Below are 22,295 nucleotides of genomic sequence, written 5' to 3'. Positions count from 1 at the left end.
CACCAGATTCAGATACTGGCATTGTTTTGGCACGATTCGTACTTGACTTTATTATTATTATTCAAGCAACTGTGTCTTTGAAAAAAACCCCAAATGTTCATGGGTCTATGTGAGCCTCCACCTAAAACAAGTGGAAAAAAATGCATGTTTAAATATTTCAAAACGTTTTATCTTTTCTTTTTTTTTCATCAACAAGTGTGTTTGAAATCACAGTCAAACAGCAACGCCTGGGCGTTCTTTATGAATGAGCACAAACTTGACACTAGTCCACGTTCACGCCATCCGTAGGCGCGCATGCACGCGGCAGCTGCGGGCTGGCTGTGACGTCACAGGAAGCGGTGGGTTGCTTCCCAACGCCGACCTGACAGCAGGCGGCAGGCAGGCAGGCGGGCAGACAGGCAGTCAGGCAGTCTTCCACTTTGCAGTGCTGAGCGCCTGCGCGCATCTTTTCATTTCGCTGCGACGACAGCCAAGACTGGACGCCTTTTAGTCTCACCAGGATCCTATTCCCACTCTGGACGGAACCTTCCCGGTAAGACAGCGTAGTGGCAAGTCGGGTGTGTGTGCTGCGTGCTATTATGCAGCAGCAGCGGCAGCGGCAGCGGCAGCGGCATCGCGGTGATGCAGAGCGGAATGAATGCGAGGTTGCAGTTTGCTCAGCCGTGCGCGTTGATGCGTAATGCATAGATGGCACCAGCCTGACGTGCGTGCGTGCCGTGCCGTGCCGTGCATGCCCTCAATCCATTAGCAATCACGCCAACGTCTAATAACAACATGGGAACGCGCAGCTGGGCTTACTGTTGGCCATGCATTCCGCTTTTCATGGTGAGTGAGTCCCGACATGCGCACTGAGAAACGGCAATATTGTGCTTGATTTTCTTTTGACGGACTCCGCTTTTGCGCCCGTGCGCACTTTGGGGCTCGTACACACTCAACTTAAAAATAACAACAATTTGGGTCAAAAATAGACCGATCCGCATATTGAGTCAATTTGACCCACCTTACTTGTGTTGTTTTGTAAAAACAGCCCATTTTGTTGTTGTTGTTGTTTTCTGCAAGACCAAAGTTGGGTCAAATTGAGCCAACTAGTGGATCGGTCTACTGTTGACCTCAAATTGTGTTCTTTTTAACCCAACTGTCTTGGACGCAGCATCGCGGCATTGTTTATTTTCGAAGTGTGCAACGTTCAGTGAGGTGGTGTACAAACTGGACTCGGTGAGCCAAATAACTGGTGGTGACTTCTTGCATGACATCCAAGTGAGCCTGCCAGCATGATTGTGATTGCGAGATATAATTCTCCTACGTCTTGATGAGTCCTTTGAAAGTACCTGCAGCGATAAATGAACACAAAAGAAGTTAAAGTCACCTTGTAGAATATGACTTGGGTAAAAGTCTGAAAGTATTGACTTGCTTTGCAAAAGAATGACCGGACTTGGCCAGCCCGGATGTAAGCGGAGCATGTCCAATTTTCATTTTGGTGTAAATGTCAGTAAACAAAGATGAATTTTCACACATACAAGCTCAGGGCAAAACATGTGACATCATCTCTCCTCTTATTGGTTTAGGAGAATAGAAACAGGAATTCAAGCGATATTGCACAGTGTAAACATTCAAGTGAGCAGGATTACAAAAGAAAAATATTGCACAGTGTGAATTTGTGGCTAGTGAGGTGGACTCGAGTCATGATAACCATTGGAAATGTTATCGGAGTTTATCGCTAAAGCGTTCCGTCCCTCCCTCCCGTAGTAGAGCCGAGCCGCATGTGCACACATTATTCATGGCTTTCCAGCGCAGGAATGTGCAGAGGGCGTTCAGAGAGTGACGCTGCTCACGAGCAGGCTTTGATGTAAGACGCGCCCGCGCTTTGCGAAATCCGCTGCGCCCTTACGTAAGCTGCACACTTGCAACTTGCCTTGCTGAGGGATGGCCAGGATGTTGAAGACTGAGAATGATGATGATGATGATGATGATGATGACCGCGCAACAGGGTTTCGGATGACTGCGTTTTGTGGGAAAGATGAGTTTGATGGTTGTTATTTCAGTTCAGAGTCTCTCAAAGTTTCTTTGCGATTCTTTCTTTGACAGATGAATTGCTCATGAGTTGCAGCTCTACTAGATTGAATGTACTTGTAAACGACAGTAACATTATGCGCGGCTTGAACAATAAACATTGATCTCAAACATTAGAAAATAAACAACTCTGCTAAATGGTCCTGTTCTGGCCCGCGGGCCACACCGGCGCCTTAGCTCGATGGCCGCGTCGATGGATATGTGACATTAACAACTGGAAGCAGCAGTTTGTATTAGTGGTCGTGACCCGAGTACGAACGACGTCTGATTTGTCACGAAACGGCAACGCCCTTGATTTGCATTCGCAGTAACGGGAGCCATCCCGACGATCAAATCAGTGATCGCCGCCGTCGCGCTTGCTGCACATCGGAATGAAGCAGACAGTTGGCGCTTGGCAGGGCGCTTCAGTCTCGCTCTGACATCTTCGCATGACCCCCGCTAAATACGCCAGACCACCATGCAGTGGGAACGGCCGGCTATCGGAAACTCACATGCCGGCTGTTTGTCCGGAAAAGCGCGAGGACGTGTGGCGCGGACGACGGTCTTGGCAGCCGAGCTCCCAAATCTCTGGCAATCCGCGCGGCACGGTGGATGTGTTCCTAAATGCCGGCATTTACAAACGCTGTCAGTGGAATCTCATTGACGGCGCACCAAGCGACAAAGCAACAACTTGGACTTGGATGTTCATCGACAAACGTTTGTGGCCTCGCCTCACATGCAAACGCTCCCGTCATAAATACGGGACATGAACGATGATGTTGATGATGATGCTCGTGAAACTTGAGCTCCCCGTAAAACAGAGAGCCACACCGGTCCCCATCTCTCGTTTGTTTTCAGTGTGGCTTCCCACAAGGCTTTGTTGCTTGCAACGCAGTAGATTGAACTCAACTCAAATCGAAATGTGCCTCAACCAAAACTGTTAAACAATGAAAAACAAGACTGAGTTATGACTTTTGATGGAAAAAAAAAAAAGATAATTTATTTACATGTCTAAGCAATACTTCATGGCATGGCTCAAATTGACCGTCGCTGGCTGGAGATTCACATTCTACAATTCTACTATATTTTTGGGCGGTTCGTTTTTGGGGTTTATTTCCCCCATTTCTACCCCATTTTTTGTCTGCGTTCTTTAGGAGAATTTCGGGGTGCTTGTGAAAGTCGGTTGAAGTTTCCAGTAGAGGCGGAGTTTGGCCGTACAGATTTACGTGACATGTTTGATTTACGTGACATGTTTGAACGGATGTCTCCACGTGTACAAATTACGCCAAAAGCGAACAACTTGGCAGGTATGAATATGTGACCTGGCAACAATTGTTTCTTTTACTGTCCTGCATTCAAATTGAGCCTTTATTGTGTTGCAACTCCGATGAAATCAGAAACCCAAGTGAGAAAAAAAACAATTTCCTCGGGCTGAAGTTATCATATTGCATAAAAAGAGAGATGTACCATTGCAGCCGTATAAAGATTCCACCCTCGGGTCGTGGATTGAGTTTCTAGGAGCTTTTGCGGTAATATTTGCGCTCATCCATTATGAAGGGCCGTGTTTTCCATTCCGAGTTAATTTGGGCACACAAGGTGCTTCACGGGCGAGAGGAGCTTTTGTCTGTGCGCACTGGTGGACCGTGGAAAGAGGCCGTGCACTCTCTCGGGGTGTTCCGTGTTTGTGAGAGCTAAACAAAGCAGCGGGCTTGACACGGCCTTCCTGATTTACAGTGCGGGAGGGGTCACCTGGCAGAGAGCGCACGTAGAGGAAATGGCCCCCGGGGGGGGGGGGGGCTCCGAGGGCATCTGTCCTTCAAAGGTGAACTTGCGCCGCTGCTGCTTTGTCGCGTCCAGTTGGCGCGGTTGAATGATTTACATCAGCTGCCCGCGCGGCCTCGTAGGCAAAATGTTTGCAAATGTTGCTTTGCGCTCGTGTAGCGTCGCATCCAGTTTGGCCTTTCCGACGCCCTCCGTGATAAGTACATGAAGCCTTTCGCCGGATCATTTTCTGCTTCGGCGCAATGCTTGTGTGAAATGCTAGCGTCCTCGCTTCGCTTGTAAAGCGCTGTAGAAATCCAAGTCGTTTTTATTATGAGCGGTTTGCGGTGCGGGTGGCTATTGAGTGGCAATTCCCCTTGAAAAGCATTCAAGTGCAAAACAGGAGAGCGTCCGAGAAGATGAAGTGATCGCAAGTGTCGTGCAGAGCAGTGAGAGAATTTCACATTCTTCCGTTTACAAGCGGCACTAAACGCTATTAGCAATCAACAACCAGCCGGTTGTTCAAATGAACGGTTGTGTTTTGGGGCAGCTCCACCCTGCAGTGTCCTCCTGCTGACTTGTCTGCAGTCGACGTCTCAGTCGGGCTCCCAATTAGCTAAGTTAGTCCAGTGTCAAAATATCATTCTCAAGCCCGGACGGCCAGAAGCCGTGCCAAAGACATGCCCGGCTATCGTTAACGCGTTTGATTGCTTTGAAGATGAACAAACGGCATTCGCCGACAAAATGAAATTGAAAAATTTGCTTTGGATCGATTCCATCACACGTTGCAAGAAGGGCTCTAGAGAAATCAGGATCTTTTGGATGATTATTTATTTATTTATTTATTTTTTTTTAGAACGCCCGACTATTTAGCATAACATGTTTCCCAGCAAACTGGGTTTGAGAGCAACTTGGGTCGTTGAGTAATGAAGTGAAGAGCTCAGTTGGAGGTCAAGTGTAAGCGTCTGCCTTATTGACATGGAGGATTTGGTTTGCATTCCTTCAAATGGCTTTGGATTGGAACACGCTCACTTGTCAGCTGTCATGGGCAACTTTATGAAAAGTTCCAACTAACATCTTTGTGTTACCGCACATATTTTTCAGGGGACCTGTCTTTTTTTGGTCCAATTTAACTCATTCACTGACAGATATTTTCAGGCCCTCTTTTACAAAAAATAGCTAAAAAATCAAAATATCAATCAATTCCTGGGATTGAATGGCTGGACTGTAAAAAGACAAGTACATTCGTCAATGGCAGCGAAGGAGTTAACTGGGAACGGTCTGAGGGAGAGTGCATGAGGGTTTGTTTTGGCTCACAGGAACCTTTCATAGCCCCAAGACAAACAGCTGATAATGAAGCTGAAACCCGGTGGATGAAATGCGCAGATATGAACAAGGCTGGCCCTCTTTCGCACTAAATTCACTAAGGATGTGGGATCCGAGGGATGTGCACGGTTTAACAGTCCGCAAATTCGTTAGGCCGCAACCAACAGAATGCAGAAACTGCCTGCGAGGAAACCGTATGCTTTGGTCCAAGGCCGTCGGTTAGTCGTTGCGTAGCGCTATTCGAGCGCTTGGCACATCCAATCCAGTGACCTGTGAAAATACCGGCCCATGCGGTAAAGCAAATGGGCGGAATTAAGCATGTTTTCCCCAGCGGACTGCGCCGCATGCCTCCGGTGAGGGACGTATTTAAACAGGTGAACCCATTCCAAACACAGTCAGGATGTCCTAAAAGCACATCAAAACATTTATATTAGTGCCCGGGAGATTTACAAGTAGCTTTGCAGGTGCAGTTTATTTTTAACCGGTGTATTTTTATCAAGCTATTTGGACAATTTTTCCCTTACGCAGATGAGAGGCCCCTGGAACAGGATCCCTTAGCTATGATAAAACTTTGGTACTCTTAAACCCTCCAAAGTCAACTCTAGATACGGAATACGGAACTATAGCGGGCAAATGTGCACGTGCGACCAGCGGCGTGCTTGTTAGCGCCGTCTACCTGGGAGGAATGTGTGCTCCTTCACAGCACATTTGGTACAGCAACTGAAAAAAAGAATCTCTTATTCTTCGCAAATACCAATAAATTCAGCAACACGCGGTTCTGAATCAATAACTCACTGATACCAGCATTGAGTGAAGAAGTCAAGTCAAATGTATGTGTGTGGCCCCTAATCACAGAAATCTCCACCGTTGACAGTTATTAACGACATCCCCTGATCTTGACCCCGAGGAGGGCAAGAATAAAACTCCAAAAAACCCATTTGGGGAAAAACCTTATGAAGGGGCCGCAGACGGGGCCACCTCTGCCTTTCTTCCATTAGCCAACTGTGAGTTGGTTTGACAAGAAAAAAAAAAGTGCACTTCACTTGATGATGTTTAAATTGCTCCAAAGCGTAGCCACTCACACCGCACACAAGGTACGCGGAAATATCCGGCGCATCACAAAGGAGGAAGTAGGCCCGGTTCGTAGCTTCACTCAGTATTGGGAATTCTTTAGGGATCCAAAACATTTCTAATGGCTTCACTGTCTAATTTATCCTTAAAGGATAAAGCCCCGCCCATTTCTTGCATTTTAACATGTTTTTGAATGGACAAACACACAGCCTGTAATGTACGCTCATTGACCGTAGCTCCCAACATGGCGGATGATGACGTCGCGGCCACTCGGTGCATGGGCCCGATTCAAGCAGCTTTTCCCAGATTGGGGACCCACATCACTTTCTACTTAATGCAAATACATCTTGTATTTTTGGGGGTTGGAATCAAATGTTTTCTTTTTGGTATTAAAGTAAAGATAAGTTTGGGAATGCCTTGTATACAGTAACAATATTTATGGGCAGCCGCCGCCTCATTTCCCAGATTTTCCCATGAGCGGCGCAGATAACTGTGCAGTCTTTCCGCTCTTCCGTTTCCACAGTTGTGTGCACATTTCCAGTATGTGCGAGGGCACGATTGCGACGGCTCAACTATTCAGTATTATTCATGCTTCTATTCATGCTTCGCTCGTGCCTTTTAACACATTTCCTAACGCACGTCGATGCAGAACATATGCGTGTGTTGGTGTCAATGGATTGATTGACAGCTGAAGCAGGCTCCGCCCTCACATCTGTGTGGGAATGTTTTTGTTCTCCATAACATCTGGCGCTGCCTTTGGCGACGTGGAGCTTTACATGAGAGTCGTTCTCATGTCCTGGGATTTGTAAAGTCGCAGATTCCTATATTCTTTTTTTCAGGCATACGGGAGGGATCATCAAATCCCCAAATGATCCCAGGGGAAATGCATGTCCACTATCTATATTTGGTATGGCTGACTGAGAGAGGAAACGCTTGCAGGGAGTGTGTTTCCAAGCTGATCCTTCCTGCTGCGGAGTTCCTCTTCAGTTCAAGCACTTTTCAAGCTTCAAGGAGCCATGGCTTCAAAATGGTCCATTTTACACGGACAAACACGCTTTATGTATTTTTTGCTCCGGAAGAGACGATTAGCTTCCATTTTCAATAATATCAATTACGGCTGCACGATATTGGAAAAACATGATGTGCGATAAAATGGATGTTAACTAAAGCGATATTTAACATGTATCTAAAAAAAAAAAAAAGACATTTTTATCATCCAATAAAAGAGGTACATTTTTTTCATGCGGCAAAATAAGTAAGCTCAGTGAGTTCTTAGCTAAGATAATTAGATAGATCATTTCCAACCATTGGGTGGCGATGCGCATTTAAGTTTGCATCTGGCTGGTCAAATTCAAATAAAAGCGTACAATTCGATAAGAAAAGTATTGAGTGTCTTTGCGATATGCATATTGCAACGGCCATTATCGCAATATCGATATTTTTTTCGATATACTGCGCAGCTCTAATATCAATCCATTTTGGAGCAATCTGTAAATAATGAATTGCCTTCGAAACGCCCCTTTTGTATCACTAAAATCGATACGCTCCCATGTCTTGGCGCGACGTCAGCAAAAAAACTGGAGTCCAATAGCTCAGTCTAAAACATACGCTTAACGTATGTTGCACATCATGTCTGACAACTAGGACCAATAAATCTCCAAAGTTCACTTGGGCAGCTCTACTTTGGCCCATTGCATCTTCATCGGCCCTCGCTATAAGCAAATGAGAAAATGAGCGGCTTACCTTCATTTTTTTTTCCACACACCGGGGTCTCTATTTTCTTCTTCGAATAGAAAACAAGCCTTTTGTTTACCGCAGACATCATTTTGAAGTCCATAACTATGAAATAGGTGCCAATGTTTGGACGATTGGAGAGGCCCTTTAACTACAAACGTTCGGACAGATTTCAACAGGAAAAAGGTTTTGCGTTAAAGGGAATAACAACAATGCCTCTTTGAAAGCAGGGTATCAACTTCTCATTTATTGAATGAAGTTGCGGGCAGCACATGAACACCTGCACAATGCAAGCGTGCTCCCAGCAGAGCATGTTTGGTGTTACGGGTGTCATTAACTGCACTTTGAGCCACGTGCTGCGTGTGTCCAATGCAAAGGGGAAACTGGGCTGGTCGCCAACATCAGCGTGGCAGTGAATTCCAATGCTTACACGCACACACGGGAAGTGCAAATGTGCCCCAAAGTGCATTGGCATATTTGCCCGGTGGATGGAATTGGTCTGTATACTCTATACATCCTTTTTCTACTCATTGTAGTTTTACAACACCATTATTGTTGAAACTATTTGTCACTTTGAACGTTTTTTATAGTGGCTACTGGTGCCTGTTGCAAAGTGGTCTACATTTGAGTTTATGAGGAATTTCATGTCAAAGGTTAGGTTGAATTTACACTGCATGGTTTAAATGACACAATCTAGTGGCACAGCTTGCATATGGGTGGAAATGGGCATGTGGGGCTGAAAAAAGGCACCACTGTGCACACATTCGGTCCGATCCAGGAGACGAGCACTCCAAGTCAAATTAAGTACTTGATTTATGAGTGCACCGGATTCCGAGTTTTCCGAGTCATGCACCATCATTTGAGTATTTATTAATTTATGTATTCAATTTTTGGGGTTGCAAACCAAAATTTGAGGTGGAGGGTTGTCCAAGGGGGTTGCCTTAGAAAAGTATGCTTAGCTTAATGCTGGCAAACAATGCAAAATGTCGGGTCAGGGTTGGTTCCCTTGTTTGGTGCTTGCGAGGCAGACCAAAACGCAGTTAGAGCCGCCGAATGAACATGCGAATCCCGCCAGGTGGAAAGTGGCACTGCGAGGTGCCAGACAGACATCCTGCAGGACAGAAGAGAAGGATTCATTTACAGCGCTGCATCTCCACTTTAGAGGCAGCGACAGTCGAAAAGTGGAAGCCGAGCTTTGGAGGAAGGCGGCAGCTGTTACGCGTTAGCATTTTTTTTTTTTTTTTTTTTTGTTAAGCGTTAGCCGCTCGCCGATTGCTCGAACACATGACGTCAGCTCTCCATCCAAAGCCAACATGACTAACCACTTGTGTGAGACGCTACACACAAGAGTGCAGCGCCCACAGTTGCCGGTGCTTTGTGGTTGGCTTTAATTGACCTGAAAAGATCAATTTTCAAGTATACTGGAGTTTTGGGCACTTCAATTAGCATGCGGCAATTGTGTTTGTTTGAATTTAGGACACTCGTCCATTGTTTTTATTTCATCCTTCTGCTTTTACTGTATTTGTAGTCCAAATGCTTTTATGCGTACATAAGACTGTGGTGATCTCGAAAGATGTTTTGATTGACTTTGACTTGAATTACCTGGATTGCATTTGGGATGGGCAGATTTTGAATTTCATAAGCAAGATGTCCACATAGCGAAGAGTACATGTTACTCCTTTCGCGTTGAGTTGACAACATAGGCCTAACGACTTGCGTAATGTTGATTTGAAATCACCGTGCTGATAAACAAACAAGTGTGAAGCTGAAAGCAAATGGAAAATCAACACACTGGCGTCGCCCAATGCAGCAGTCAGAATAGGCTAATATAAGTTACAATTCATTTTAAAGAAACAAATGGCCTTCGACTTCTTGTGGCAAAAAACAAAACCACCGCCACCACAAATAGGCGAATGCTTAACTGGCTTGGATGGAGCCAGGATTGGCTTAGTGGAAGTGAGCTTGTAAACGCGACGGGGATGTGAAAATGAAGAAGAGACCCGAAGCCAAGTCAGCTGCTCTGTGCCACAAACGAAGATGCAGTGCAGCGTCCAGCCAAGCAGCTGCTTCTTGTCCGCGACTCTTTGACGTCCCCCAGGAGCAGATGTCACTGAATACATCAACACTGTTTTTTGTTTTTTTTTCTTTCAATGCACTTGGCCACCCAGTCTGAAGCGAAACAGTTACACCCCGCTGACACATCAGATGAATTGTTATCGTCATACATTCACGGAGGGAACGACAGACCGCGGTTGCGACGAATGTTGCCAAAGAGTATTTGTCAATTAACTCTTTCACTGCTGCGGACGTTTATATTTACCAACGACTATAGTCATCTAGTGTGTTATCCATCATGTGGGCGTGGATGAGGTTCTTGCTCAACTTGTCGGTGAAATTCAGGTATGGAAACCACTGTAATGACAAACGGTTGCCTGTAGGGGCAGTGTTGCCTCACTTTGGATTTGAGATGAGCACTCCTTTTGAGTTGAAAATGAAGATTAGAGGGTGACTCTCAGTTTGTCACATCTTTTATGCTGGAGAGAAATGCCATCACATTGGAAGCTGGGCAAGTTTGCCAAAGTTCACGGAGTGAATGACGAATGGCATGTAAAAAAAATAAAAAACGGAGTTATGTATGCTATGGGTTTTGAAAGATTAGGCAGAACCAATATGGTCTATTGTTTATTGTTAACAATAAATTCAGTGAGGTCGAGCCAGCTCGACACGAGATATTGGCAAAATATTTGCTGCTTCACTTCAGTTCAAACTTGTCCCTGGCATGTGTAAAGACACACTCTTTATTGCACATTATTATTCCAATTTAATAAAAAAACGTGTGTTGAATACCAACAAGCTATCAAAGTGAAGGGAATTGTGAAAGTCGGCACGGCCAGCGCATGCTATCAAGCTGAATAATTTCACGTCTTGAAATAAACAAACATCCGTGAATCATTCTGGCTTGCAGCTGCGGTTTGGAAAAAAAACCCAGCACGTTTCTTCCGGGAAAATTGCAATGAGGTGTGCTTTGCGTAAGGTAGAATTCAAATATCATTTTGTATTTCTTAGCATTTTGCTTGGACGCTGTGGGATGTTGTCGCTGTTCTAAACTTGGATTGTGTTGTCCCTCATGGAGGCAGCACTTCATCACCAAGCTGCTAAATCGCACGTCAGCTCGAGAGCCTGAACTGAAACCTTTTTGGAAATTTTAAGAGTCACAACCAGAACGAGAAGTGCGAGTGTCTGGTGCACAAATAAAAGCTAGCAACTTGCACACTTTGCCTTCCAAACGTTTCCATTGGAATTTGTTATCAGCTCCGCAACAAAGCAATCTCATGAAAGCCCAGCAGCCTGGAAGCGTTGCAGCAAACAAGATGTTGTTTTGGTTCGTAACCTTTACAACTTTATATAACACCTCTCCTATGCACATGTTTTTTTGTATTCCTGATGTGTGGTTAAAAGAAAGCCGTGACATGTGCTGTCGCCTGATGCATGGCTGCTGAAAGTCTCTTGACTTGTTTTACAGTCGCCTCTGCCTGCCGCCGTCACTTATGAAATCATTTTCTGTACATTTGGACTACGGGGGCTTTTACCTCACTGTGTAATTTCCAATCTTCTGTTCCAGATCTGCAGCTGTGAAATCTTCAACTAGCCGCAAAATGGCCAACAGGAAGATGGCGAGTGTCGGGAAGAATGGACTAGTGGCACTTATGCTAATGTGTTCTCTCACAATGGTAGGCCTGCCTGCAAAACGCGCATTCACACCACTCGCAGAGATTTTCAACATCTTAACCTGCGGCTTTGTTTGATTTTTTTTCTTTTTTTTTTCTACCCTTGCTTGCCAAAAATACTGAAACTAACATCACTTTTTGTTATCACTAGGAAATATCCATTTGTTTTTATTTTCTAACCCTTCAACATTTCAACTTCTTTGCACAATGTGCAGTGTGTGAAAATACAGTCCATTCTCAGTTTCACCTTTTTCCTTATACAGCTTTGTTAACCCTTTCCGCAGCTAGCATGGTACGCTTCCATATCTTGAATTCAAATCTAATTCTTCTCCATGGCCAACAGAGGGTAATGCTTTTATTTTTCCTGATCCTCGCGAGGGGTCTCGGGCGTGCAGAGGGTATCTCCACTTCTTCAATCAAAGTAGTGTCACCTGTTTTCTGAAGCTGAGCCATGATTGGTCGTGAGCAACTGCGGTGTCATTTTCAGTTGACAGCAAGTGACAAAATGGCCGCCCTCAGAGATGTACAAAAACGGGTAGATTTTGGTGCTTAACTCATATTCTACAAAGCCAATATTCATCACAAAGCCACGTCTAGACTAGTGGGGCTACATGGAACATATTCTCGCAATATTCTCGCAAGAAAATGTTGTGGTCGACTTTTTCTTTGAAGAGTAGAGTTTAGAAATAAGAAAATCAGACAGAAATCCCCAACCTTGGGAAGTTTTTATTTCATTTGCATGAACGTGTCTGAAATGATTAAAAAATAAAAGGAGCGCCCCAAATGCGTTACAGGGGCGGAGCAGCGGCGGGGTCCAGGGTGTGCACAAGCCCACCTGGATTGACCGACGGCCCACCCAGTGAGATTGATGAAAAAATATATACCTTTACTTTTTTAGTAGGCTAAATGATTATGAAATTAATTTTGGATTTGTGTTTCATTGTGTTTTTATTGAATAGTAAGAATGGCTTGATTATGGTTGTCTCAGTAAGATTCATATTGTTCAGTTTGTCATTTCTTTTGAAGATACAAAGTGTCGGGAGAGGAGGATTGTGCTCAATGAGAGAAATATTCAGGCCCACCCATTAGCTCCGCCCCTGATGCGTGCTGTGCTTCTTGCTCGCCAATCTCCTCGCAGCTCTGCGCGAAGGCAAGCCCGGAGGTCAACGAAAGTCAGCAGCACCCCACCAACGTGTATCACGACATGGGCCTGACCAGGAACAAGATCGTCACGGCCCAGTTTGAGTGCTACCAAAAGATCATGAAGGACAACCCCTCCGACAAACAAGGTAGCCGGCTCGCCGCACGTTCAGCAAGCGACTGCAGCAAGGCCGACCGCAGCTTTTTGCTTGCCTGGCGCTTTCAGAGCCCATGTGTAACCGCACGTGGGACGGCTGGTTGTGCTGGGATGACACCAAGGCGGGCATCACCTCAGAACAACACTGCCCTGACTACTTCCAGGATTTTGATCCTTCAGGTCAGTCCGTCTGATGGCCATGGCGTCCATGCAGAGTGAGGATGGCTGAAGTATTTCTCTCTTCTCGCCTGCAGAGATGGTTGCAAAGATTTGCACCGACAGCGGCCAGTGGTTCCTGCATCCTGAGAGCAACCGCACGTGGACCAACTACACGCGCTGCAATGAACACACCAGCGAAGGCAGAGTGGTACGGAAAAAAAAAATCCACTGAAATGCTCAGCTCACAAATTTTGGGGGTCCATGTTTATTTTTCTTCAGTACGTTTTGCGCCGGGTAGTCATGGAAGAAGGTCTCGCTCAGCTTGTTTGTGAAATTCAGGTTCGTAAGCCACTGTAACGAATCCTGGGAGATAGATTTGAGGTCAGCACAGCTTTTGAGCGGAAGATAAAAATGAGGCTTGCACCTACAATGTGCTCCTTGATTATTTTGAACAGTTAGACAACGACAATTCTTTATTTGAATGTTTTGACATAAACACTGCTGACCTGTTTCACAGAAAGAAACTCATCCAAATGTAATTGAATTCATTTCGATATTCACCCGCATCCGCGGTCGTACGGTAGCACAGAATTTGACACCCACGTAACTGTTTGTCTTCCTTCCCCGCAGACAGCAATGAATCTTTTCTACTTGGCTCTCATCGGACACGGACTGTCCCTGACCTCCCTCTTTGTCTCTCTTGGAATATTCTTCCACTTCAAGTGTGTCATCATTTCTTCAGTTGGACGCACGCATGCATATCTTGTGACTCGCGCCGATTTGAAGAAATCGATCCGTTTGTGCACTTCCCCTCTCCCTGCAGGAGTTTAAGTTGCCAGAGGATCACGCTTCACAAAAACCTCTTCTTCTCGTTTGTGCTCAACTCTGTCATCACCATCATCTGGTTGACGGCGGTGGCAAACAACCAGGAACTGGTGCAGAGGAATCCGGTGAGTAGGGGGGCCTCCTGTTCCTGCAACTGACAAATTGCCGCTGCGCGTGTGTGTGTGTGTGTGTTACTTTGGCTCATCTCGGCACTTGCCATGAATAACCGAAAGGTCTGCCCTCACAGTCATACTCTTGGGGGTGGGGGGTGTATTTCAAGCTGGCATATTGCGCAATGATTTCACAATTGAAAAACAAGTCCCAAGTGTCTTCAGAAAATGTCTCTTACATTTGATGTCCAAAAAGGATTAGAGTGCACCCAGCATCGTCATGTAACACTCTGATTGAAAGCACTCAGGATTGTGGGGGCGCCCATGTAAATGCAAAGTCAACTTGTGTTACCGTGACAACCGGGGGGCAGAGCAAGGGTGTTGTGACAAAGCCGGGGCTACTTATTAGCCACCCCGCGCGGGACTATTTTTCACAATCAACGTTGTGCCTTTTTGTGGTGCCTGTGGAGCAATGAGCCACCACGTTTTCACCCAGGGAGGCAGCACTTCCACACCAAGCCACCCAAGTACGCGGCTCTGCTTCCCTTTTGCCAGTTTTCCCGAGTAGACAGGCGGCCGCTTCCTGCAGTTGCTTGAAAATGGCTTAACTCCCTAGTCATGGGTGTAAAAAGTGTGTGGAGGCAGATGACACGATGGGGCAAAATGAACACAGACGGACTGTCAGGAATGGGCAGATAACAGAAGTTTTACCTGCGTGTTTAATGTTACACTTGATGGGTGGGCAGTCGCCGCAGAGAGGCCATCATTTGTTTGCAAACAATTACAAATCCATTTTTTCCTTAAGAATCTCCTTGAATGCCGGCTGTAACAGCTTCATTATTCGGAATTTTGCCAAAGTCGGGCTTGTTATTTGTGTAATATTTGAACGGGATTGCTTTTCTCCCCCAGACAAGCTGCAAAGTGTCGCAGTTCATTCATCTCTACCTGTTTGGTTGCAATTACTTCTGGATGCTGTGCGAGGGGATTTATCTGCACACGCTGATCGTGGTGGCGGTGTTTGCCGAGAAGCAGCACCTCATGTGGTACTACCTGCTCGGCTGGGGTACGTCGGCTTTGCGCGGTTTGGCCTTGGCGCAACTGCAACTACAGAACTGTACTCTTGTTTTTTTTTGTTGTTGTTGTTGTTGTCCAGGTTTCCCTCTTATTCCGGCTTCCATCCACGCCATTGCGAGAAGTTACTACTACAATGACAAGTAAGGGAGTAAGCACTTGAAGTATTTCAGGAAATAATTTGTCTTTCATATTGCGCATGGCTTGTTTACTGTAGTGTTTTGTTTCTTGGCCACAGAATTTGTGAGCAAAGATTCCAAGCTTCACTGTTACAACGATGATAAGTTGGATCGGTGTCTCCCAAGCTTTGAGCCGAGGCACATCTTTCGCATTAGAAACATGCCACGACACAACACCAAACAAAAATGTCACACACAGTTGTTCTGCTGTATGGAAGGCAAGAGGTGGATACATCCTCATTGTACCTCCCGTGCATTTCATTATTCTGCCTGTCACTATATGTTGCTGGCATTTTAGTAAACACAAAATGGTTTTCAGATTAATTAAATGAAATTTGATATTTTCCCTTGGCACAGCTGATGATCACTTGGAAGTCACTGAGATGGAGTCATATGTCAAAGATACTCATTTTTTTTTAATGGTTAAGAACGCACAGGCTAAAGCATTGGCCCCCATCTATAATATGCAATAAGCGACCCCGAATGGCCATTGAAAAACAAAAAGCATGTGCAGACGATTTTTAAGAACGTGATCTTAGAGAGCAAAACAATTTAAATACAAAAGAGTTGATTGGATAGCTGTAGCAAGTTCATGACGTGGTTTTTTTTTTTTTTTTACCTCGGAGCCCCCGTCTATTTTTATTTGGCTCATTTAACAACTTATAATAACGTCAATATCTGAATAAAAATGCTCTTCCTTATGTTTTTTTTCATTTCTATCAATTTACAGGTAACAATATTGCATTTGCCTGAGTACTGACTCGACTCTAGAATGGTGATGACATGCTCTCTGGTTCACCTGCTGCATGTCATATTAATCGTGAATTGTGCTCCTCCCCTCCTCCTTGTTGTCTTCTGCGCATCAGCTGTTGGATCAGCTCCAAAACATCCCTACTCTATATCATCCACGGGCCCATCTGCGCTGCTCTCCTGGTAAGAACCGCCGGTCCCTGCTAAATAAAAAGCACACAACAATTAGCTGCTGTGATTTCAACACCGTCAAATAACAGCAAGCAGTCCACATTGAAAGCACATCTCGTTTGATTTCGTGCGGTTTTCCTCCGTCAGGTCAATTTGTTCTTTCTGCTGAACATCGTGAGAGTGCTCATCACCAAGCTCAAGGTGACCCATCAAGCCGAGTCCAGCCTCTACATGAAGGCCGTGCGAGCCACCCTCATCCTGGTGCCGCTTCTGGGCATCCAATACGTGCTGCTGCCCTACAAGCCGGACGGACGCGTTTCCTCCGAAATATACGACTACATCATGCACATACTCATGCACTACCAGGTGAGAGCTGTGATTGCGTGTGGAAGACAAACCGTTTCCTTCTAGCTGAATGTCTGTGCCAAACAGTGTTTCATTTACGCCAAAGAATTGCGCTATTTTGCCCGACTGCAGAGTTTACTGCATTTAATTCCTGTTTTCCATTCAATTAAAAAGCGCTGAATAATGTGCACATTGTAACTAGTTGATGTCCTACAAGACCTTCTGCATTATCATCTTGTTTTTAAGGCGGAAGTCAACCCAAACATCTTTTTTTCAAGAATATGTTCCCAGCAGCCCCACGTGTTGAAACACAGCATTCTAATTAAGTTGAGCAGCAAAATGCACTTGTTTTTAGCCATCTCCGGGGGCGGCCATTTTGTCTTCTGTCGACTGAAAATGACATCACAACTGCTCACAATGACCAATCACGGCTGACCTGTTTTCTGAATCTGAGCCGTGAATAAATAAAGTTGCAAACTGATACCTACAAATTGAGCAAAATGTTCTATGGATGCCCTCCGATGTGAAACGGCCAACCTGTGTCGGCTTTTGGGGCAGCGCATACCGTATATTGTACGAAACTATTAAAGGCTAGCGTCAAGCATGCTCTTTGTTTTCTGTCATGGGCAGCAGGAAGGAAGGTAGAAACTATGCGAGCTGAGAAGTGTTGAAGTCGCTGTGCTTTGGGCCGCGTTGTTATCTGATCACCCCGAGCGTTTCCAGGATGGTCAGGGCGGTGCAGGAAGTGGCTCTTATGCAAGAGGCCTAATCGTCTAAACAAACTCGCCCCCAAAGTTTGGGCTCGACTTGATCCCAATATTGATTGCGATCGCATTCAACTGCTTGTTTATCCGACCTTGTCCTCTCATGGCCTCCTCATTTGTTTGCATCACAGGGTCTGCTGGTAGCCACCATCTTCTGCTTTTTCAACGGAGAAGTAAGAGTTCATTTCTTTTTTTGCATCATACTCAAACGGATTTGAATGCAAAGCATGCACGAGGGCGTGTTGATCTATAAAACCTTTGACACTGTGTTGATTCTGCATTATTTTCCAATCAGCGCTTGGCACTGCGACTATCGGTTTTCACAAAATGTTGCTAACAGCTAACACTGCTCTGGTGATAGAACTGCCAAGGCCCCTTCAAGGTTTCTCGTTTTTCCCAGGATGTTTTTTTTATAATAGTTTTCCCTTGCCCTGGGGCTTAAGCTCATGGGATGTCGTTAATATTTGTCAACTGTGGGCATGTGAAGCCCTTTGAGACTTTTCTGTAGTTCAGGGCTATAGCAGTAAATTTGACTTGACTTAATTATACATAACCAACCCGACCCTAAATACAATGGAGCTTCCAAAGTCAACAACAAACACGAGGGAGTGCAGTTACTGTGTGTGCCTGGGAGGTGGCTCTCTTCCCATTAAAACCAGTTACCCTCCCTAAATGGAGCTGACTTTTCATTTCTATTCCGCTTTTATGAACCTTTGCAGGTCAAATTGACTTGTTTTAAGGGTCACGAGTCCCCTCCCCCCCGACTACAAATGGAAGACATGCAAAGTTGGTGCCCAATTAGTAGTACCCTACTAGTAGTAACCCTCCTATTTAGTTGCAGGTAAAAAAAGTTTCCCAATCCACCAAAAAGTCTTGTTACACCCTAGTCAAACTGAGAACGCAACGTTCACAGGATCGTTGACGTGCAATTCTGTATTGAGCGATGAACCGCAGACTGATTCCTTCCTGCGTTTCTCCGGCAAGGTCCAAGCAGTTTTGCGAAGGCATTGGAACCAGTACAACCTGCAGTTCGGCAGCAGCGTGGGAAACCATTCGGACGCCCTGCGCTCGGCGTCCTACACGGCTTCCTCCATCACCGAGGTGCAGGGCTGCTACAGCATCGACGGCCACTCGGAACACATGAACGGCAAAGGATGCCACGACGCCGACGCGTCCATCCTGAGGTCGGAGAACCCCTTCGCCTGAGCGCGGCGCGTCCTCCCGCTCAACCCTCGCCGGCCGGCTTTGACGCCACGTCACCACCGGCTTCCAACCGCTCAGACGGGACTGTTCGGGGCTGAAGGGAGAAGACTAGAAACGACTCACCACTCTGTCACATTGACACGGGCCCATTAAATGTCATTTACAGAAGGCCTTTGCTTACAATTGGTTGCAGTGAATGCTTTTGACCTGGATAGTCCCAACCTGACAAACCCTTGCCTGCCTCAAGTGCAAAGGCCCTCTTGGAATCGCAGTTTTTTTTTTCTTCTTCTCCCGACAAATGAATCACCAGAAAAGTTGTGTTGTAGGCGTCCCCTGGAAGGTCAGAAAAAAGTCATGAGCCCCCGACATCAGTTTCACAGGAGCGACGGTAGAGTCAAGTCAGGCAAGTGTGATCTTCGATACGTAATTTGGGCTGTTCCTGTCCAATCGTTTTGCCAACAGCACAGCAATGAGAGAAAAATGTGTTCCGTACAGCAGACATGACTGAGCTCTCTTTCTGCCATAGCAAGTGCAACATATCCAACGCCCCCCCCAAAAAATTATAATAGATTGCCCCCGACAAGAGTTTGAGCAATCGACACAAATTTGGGTGGTCATTTCTATTAGGATGCGGCAAAAAGTCTCATCGACCCATGCACGAAACTGAACAGGAAGTCAGCCATTTTGGTATGAATCTGCCATTTGGGGCGAATTTCACGTGCCGTACTTTGACGAGGGAATTTGTCTAAATTGTTCGCAGGTATCCAAGACAGATGGGCGTCTCTAGATCGCAAAACTTTTGTGCTGTCAGTTTGATCATTAATTCAAGGATTTGCCATGAAAAAGGGGTTCAGCTTTATTTTTTTTCCCCCCGTTACCCAACACAGAATAGATGCTTCATGTAAAAATATATTCATATTATATCATATATTTCATTTTAATTTATCCATTGTTATTCTTGTTGATAAAAATAGAATTACTGTATTTATTTGTGCTGTCGATAAGCTTTTTCATTCACCACAGTGTACTGTGTTGCTTTGGCGATTTGAACATTTCAAAGCATTCATGTTTTGTCTTTGCGATTAAATCGGAGAGTATTGGCCCAGAAGCAGAAGTTTATTCTCCTTTTTTTTATTTTATAAATCATCTAACCAGTGATAGCGACTGGTGACACTCATGAAACATCACACAATTATCTTTTTGTCTAAAAGCAGTGCTTTTCCTTGTCATATTCATTTGACAACAGCAGTCTTGAACACTGGAAAGAAGACGAAAAAGTGCCGCGGAATTCATGCCGTTGTCGATGCTAGCAGGACTCGCAACATTTGAATGAGCAAAAGTTTGTGATTGATTGTTGAACACCGCTACAGTGCCATGGGATCAAACGATGCAGTATTAAGAGGCTCTTGTAAATAGCTTGCCATACATGTGATTGACTTGGAGTCGATCGCCTTTTACATTTTACGTTGCACCAGACTTTCCATTTTGTCCCTAACGCAGCAGAGTAAGAAGAGCAGGTGTAAATAATTGTCTGTTTGATGGCGAGAACACACGAGTGAGAAGCGTGTATGTGCGTGCGCGTGGTTTATATTTACGAGCGAAGCCTTGAAGGCGGCGTGGCGTGGCGTGTTATGTGACGGTGTGTGTGAGACGTCGGCGGAGCAGAACAAAAAAAGGAAGTGATAGACAAGGGCAACCGCGCGATTATTTTTGTGTGCTTCTCACATGTTGAGAGGCTGAGTCGCTTCTCCGAAGGCCGCCATATTATTAGCCGAAATCCTCCGAGTGTAATTTCTAAATAACTTAGTCAACCTTCCACTGTGAGAGTAAAGCTCTAAACAGATTACTATTATTATTATTATTATTATTATTATTATTATTATTATTATTATTATTATTTTGAGAACAATTCTTATGCCAAACCATTTGAATGCATACGTTCGACCCCCGAAAAAAAAAATTGAGCCCAGCGCTATTAGGTTTAAGGAAGTCCTCATTTTACGAACGAGTTCCGTTCCTATACTGGCGACGTAACACACATTTCCGCGTATGGCGGATTTCACCGTTAGTCGAAATGTACGTCAAAATACTTTTGTATAAAAACGAAAATACATCAAAATAAAACGCATAATCTGCTGTACTTAACACGACTGCTGAGAAGCGGATGGGGAAGGAGCCGAGGAGGGCGAAAAAGGCAAACGGTGCCGGCGCGCAGACACGACCGAGACACTCATGCGCATGCTCAACCGCAAGGAATGCTGGTCTTGTAGTCTCGTAGTACAGGAAGTGCTTGCATGCGGATTGTTTGGCTCGAGTCGAAACCCATCGCAAATACCCAAGCAGAGGTAAACAAGCTCACAGACGCAGCACAAAAGCACACCTTTGGAGCGAGGAGGAAACTGGCTGACAAGCCTTTTAGAAGGCAACGTGATTGGATTTTTGGCCAAGAATGAGCCAAACCCAATTGAGCGTGCAAAATAATTGAAGCGACACGTCTTCCACTTGTAAAATGTTATAATCTCCGCCACCCAAGGGATGACAATTCGTTGCTTGCAAGACGTTCCAATTTGACTGACAGATGATGGACGCGGTGACCCCATGACATTGTAAAGTCGTGCGACCTTCGGAAGCGTTTGGAACGATCTGGTCTGTCGTTCATGTTTTTATACTGTACTGTATTCTACTTTGGTAGTCTTAAGTGACGCCATTCTGCTGTTTTGAATGTAACTGTTGGAAAATTTTGCGATGTGGAAAAAATATATTTGCATACACACAATGTCTTTTTTTTATTATTCTACCACTGAACTGAACAATGTTGCTATCGTGTCTTCGTACGAGAAGAGCTTAGCACGGCACTTGTTTGTTTGTTGTTCATAGCATAATTCCATCAGTTTTTGTTTTGCTTCTTGAGCTGATTGTGAAGGAATATAACTCAGCACCACTTTCTTACACCGACCTAATAAAGATGAACTACGAGAGATGTATATTGTTGCCATTATTGTCCGTGTTGTTGCGTTTAAGTAGACTTGTGCAAAATCCAAATTATTTGTCACATGCTATTTTTGCTCCTTTTCTTAAATGACCAAAGCAATTTACGTTTAATAAAATGTTTTGAGCTTCAAATTAAGATCGGGGCCCCTCTTCAAGTTCACCTTCTCAACTCTGCTTTGCTAACAGCAAGTAAGTTCTCATTAGGGTTGAAATCAGGGGATGATGGTGGCCACACCCTCTACTTAGCCGTAGCAGACAACACCAAAGTGTTTATTTGTTTATTTATTTATTTCAGCATCAGATGATTGTCTCGGATTGATCAGTTCCAAACTCTGCAAACTTTGCAGATCGTTTTGACACCTACAGTTATTGAGGGTCAACTTACTCATAAAATATGACATGGCTGAGCGCCTTCTTATTTTGCTGACTGTTTGGTTCCATACCAAACGTTACCCTTGCGACACGCTGGCCTTTTGGTGACTGTAAGAGATAAAAAGATGTCAGCGTGTTCTCGACTAGTTTCTAGTCGGGCTCTAGTCCTGTGGAATGGCCCACCTGCAGAAACCAGAGTGTCTACTTGTTGAGAAATGCTTGAATCTCAACTTACAACAGAATTTTTTTTCTTGTCTTTTTTCCCCTACCTCAGCCGCTCACATCGGGATTTTGGCCTGCTTTACTGAACCCTCACTGACCCCCAAATCCCCCCCCCACCCCCACCCCTCACCCCGCCTCTGAGTCAGTCGGGGTCAGGTGGCAATGAG

At 45.2% G+C, this 22,295-nt stretch overlaps 1 protein-coding gene across 1 annotated transcript; it reads left to right on the top strand.

Annotated features, from left to right (window-relative positions):
- Positions 1 to 277: 277 nt before the first annotated feature.
- Positions 278 to 21,527, top strand: LOC147136881 (calcitonin gene-related peptide type 1 receptor). The gene is made up of 13 exons (XM_086051617.1): positions 278 to 532; positions 11,564 to 11,672; positions 12,808 to 12,958; positions 13,036 to 13,146; positions 13,221 to 13,333; positions 13,756 to 13,847; positions 13,949 to 14,075; positions 14,970 to 15,123; positions 15,214 to 15,274; positions 16,177 to 16,243; positions 16,379 to 16,597; positions 17,472 to 17,513; positions 18,325 to 21,527. The coding sequence occupies exons 2-13, from the start codon at positions 11,598 to 11,600 to the stop codon at positions 18,544 to 18,546; spliced, it is 1,434 nt and encodes a 477-aa protein (XP_085907743.1). The 5' UTR covers positions 278 to 532; positions 11,564 to 11,597; the 3' UTR covers positions 18,547 to 21,527.
- Positions 21,528 to 22,295: the final 768 nt, after the last annotated feature.

Source organism: Filicampus tigris, chromosome 14, assembly GCF_054856515.1.
Source record: "Filicampus tigris isolate MCC_2025a chromosome 14, RoL_Ftig_1.0, whole genome shotgun sequence".
NCBI lineage: Eukaryota > Metazoa > Chordata > Actinopteri > Syngnathiformes > Syngnathidae > Filicampus > Filicampus tigris.
This window is presented reverse-complemented; position numbering and strand designations above follow the sequence as displayed.

Coding starts and splice junctions, on each gene's coding strand:
- LOC147136881 (XM_086051617.1), top strand. CDS start 11,598: ATGGCCAACAGGAAGATGGCGAGTGTCGGGAAGAATGGACTAGTGGCA. Junction 12,959..13,035: donor CAACCCCTCCGACAAACAAG/GTAGCCGGCTCG, acceptor TGGCGCTTTCAG/AGCCCATGTGTAACCGCACG. Junction 13,848..13,948: donor GGAATATTCTTCCACTTCAA/GTGTGTCATCAT, acceptor CTCTCCCTGCAG/GAGTTTAAGTTGCCAGAGGA.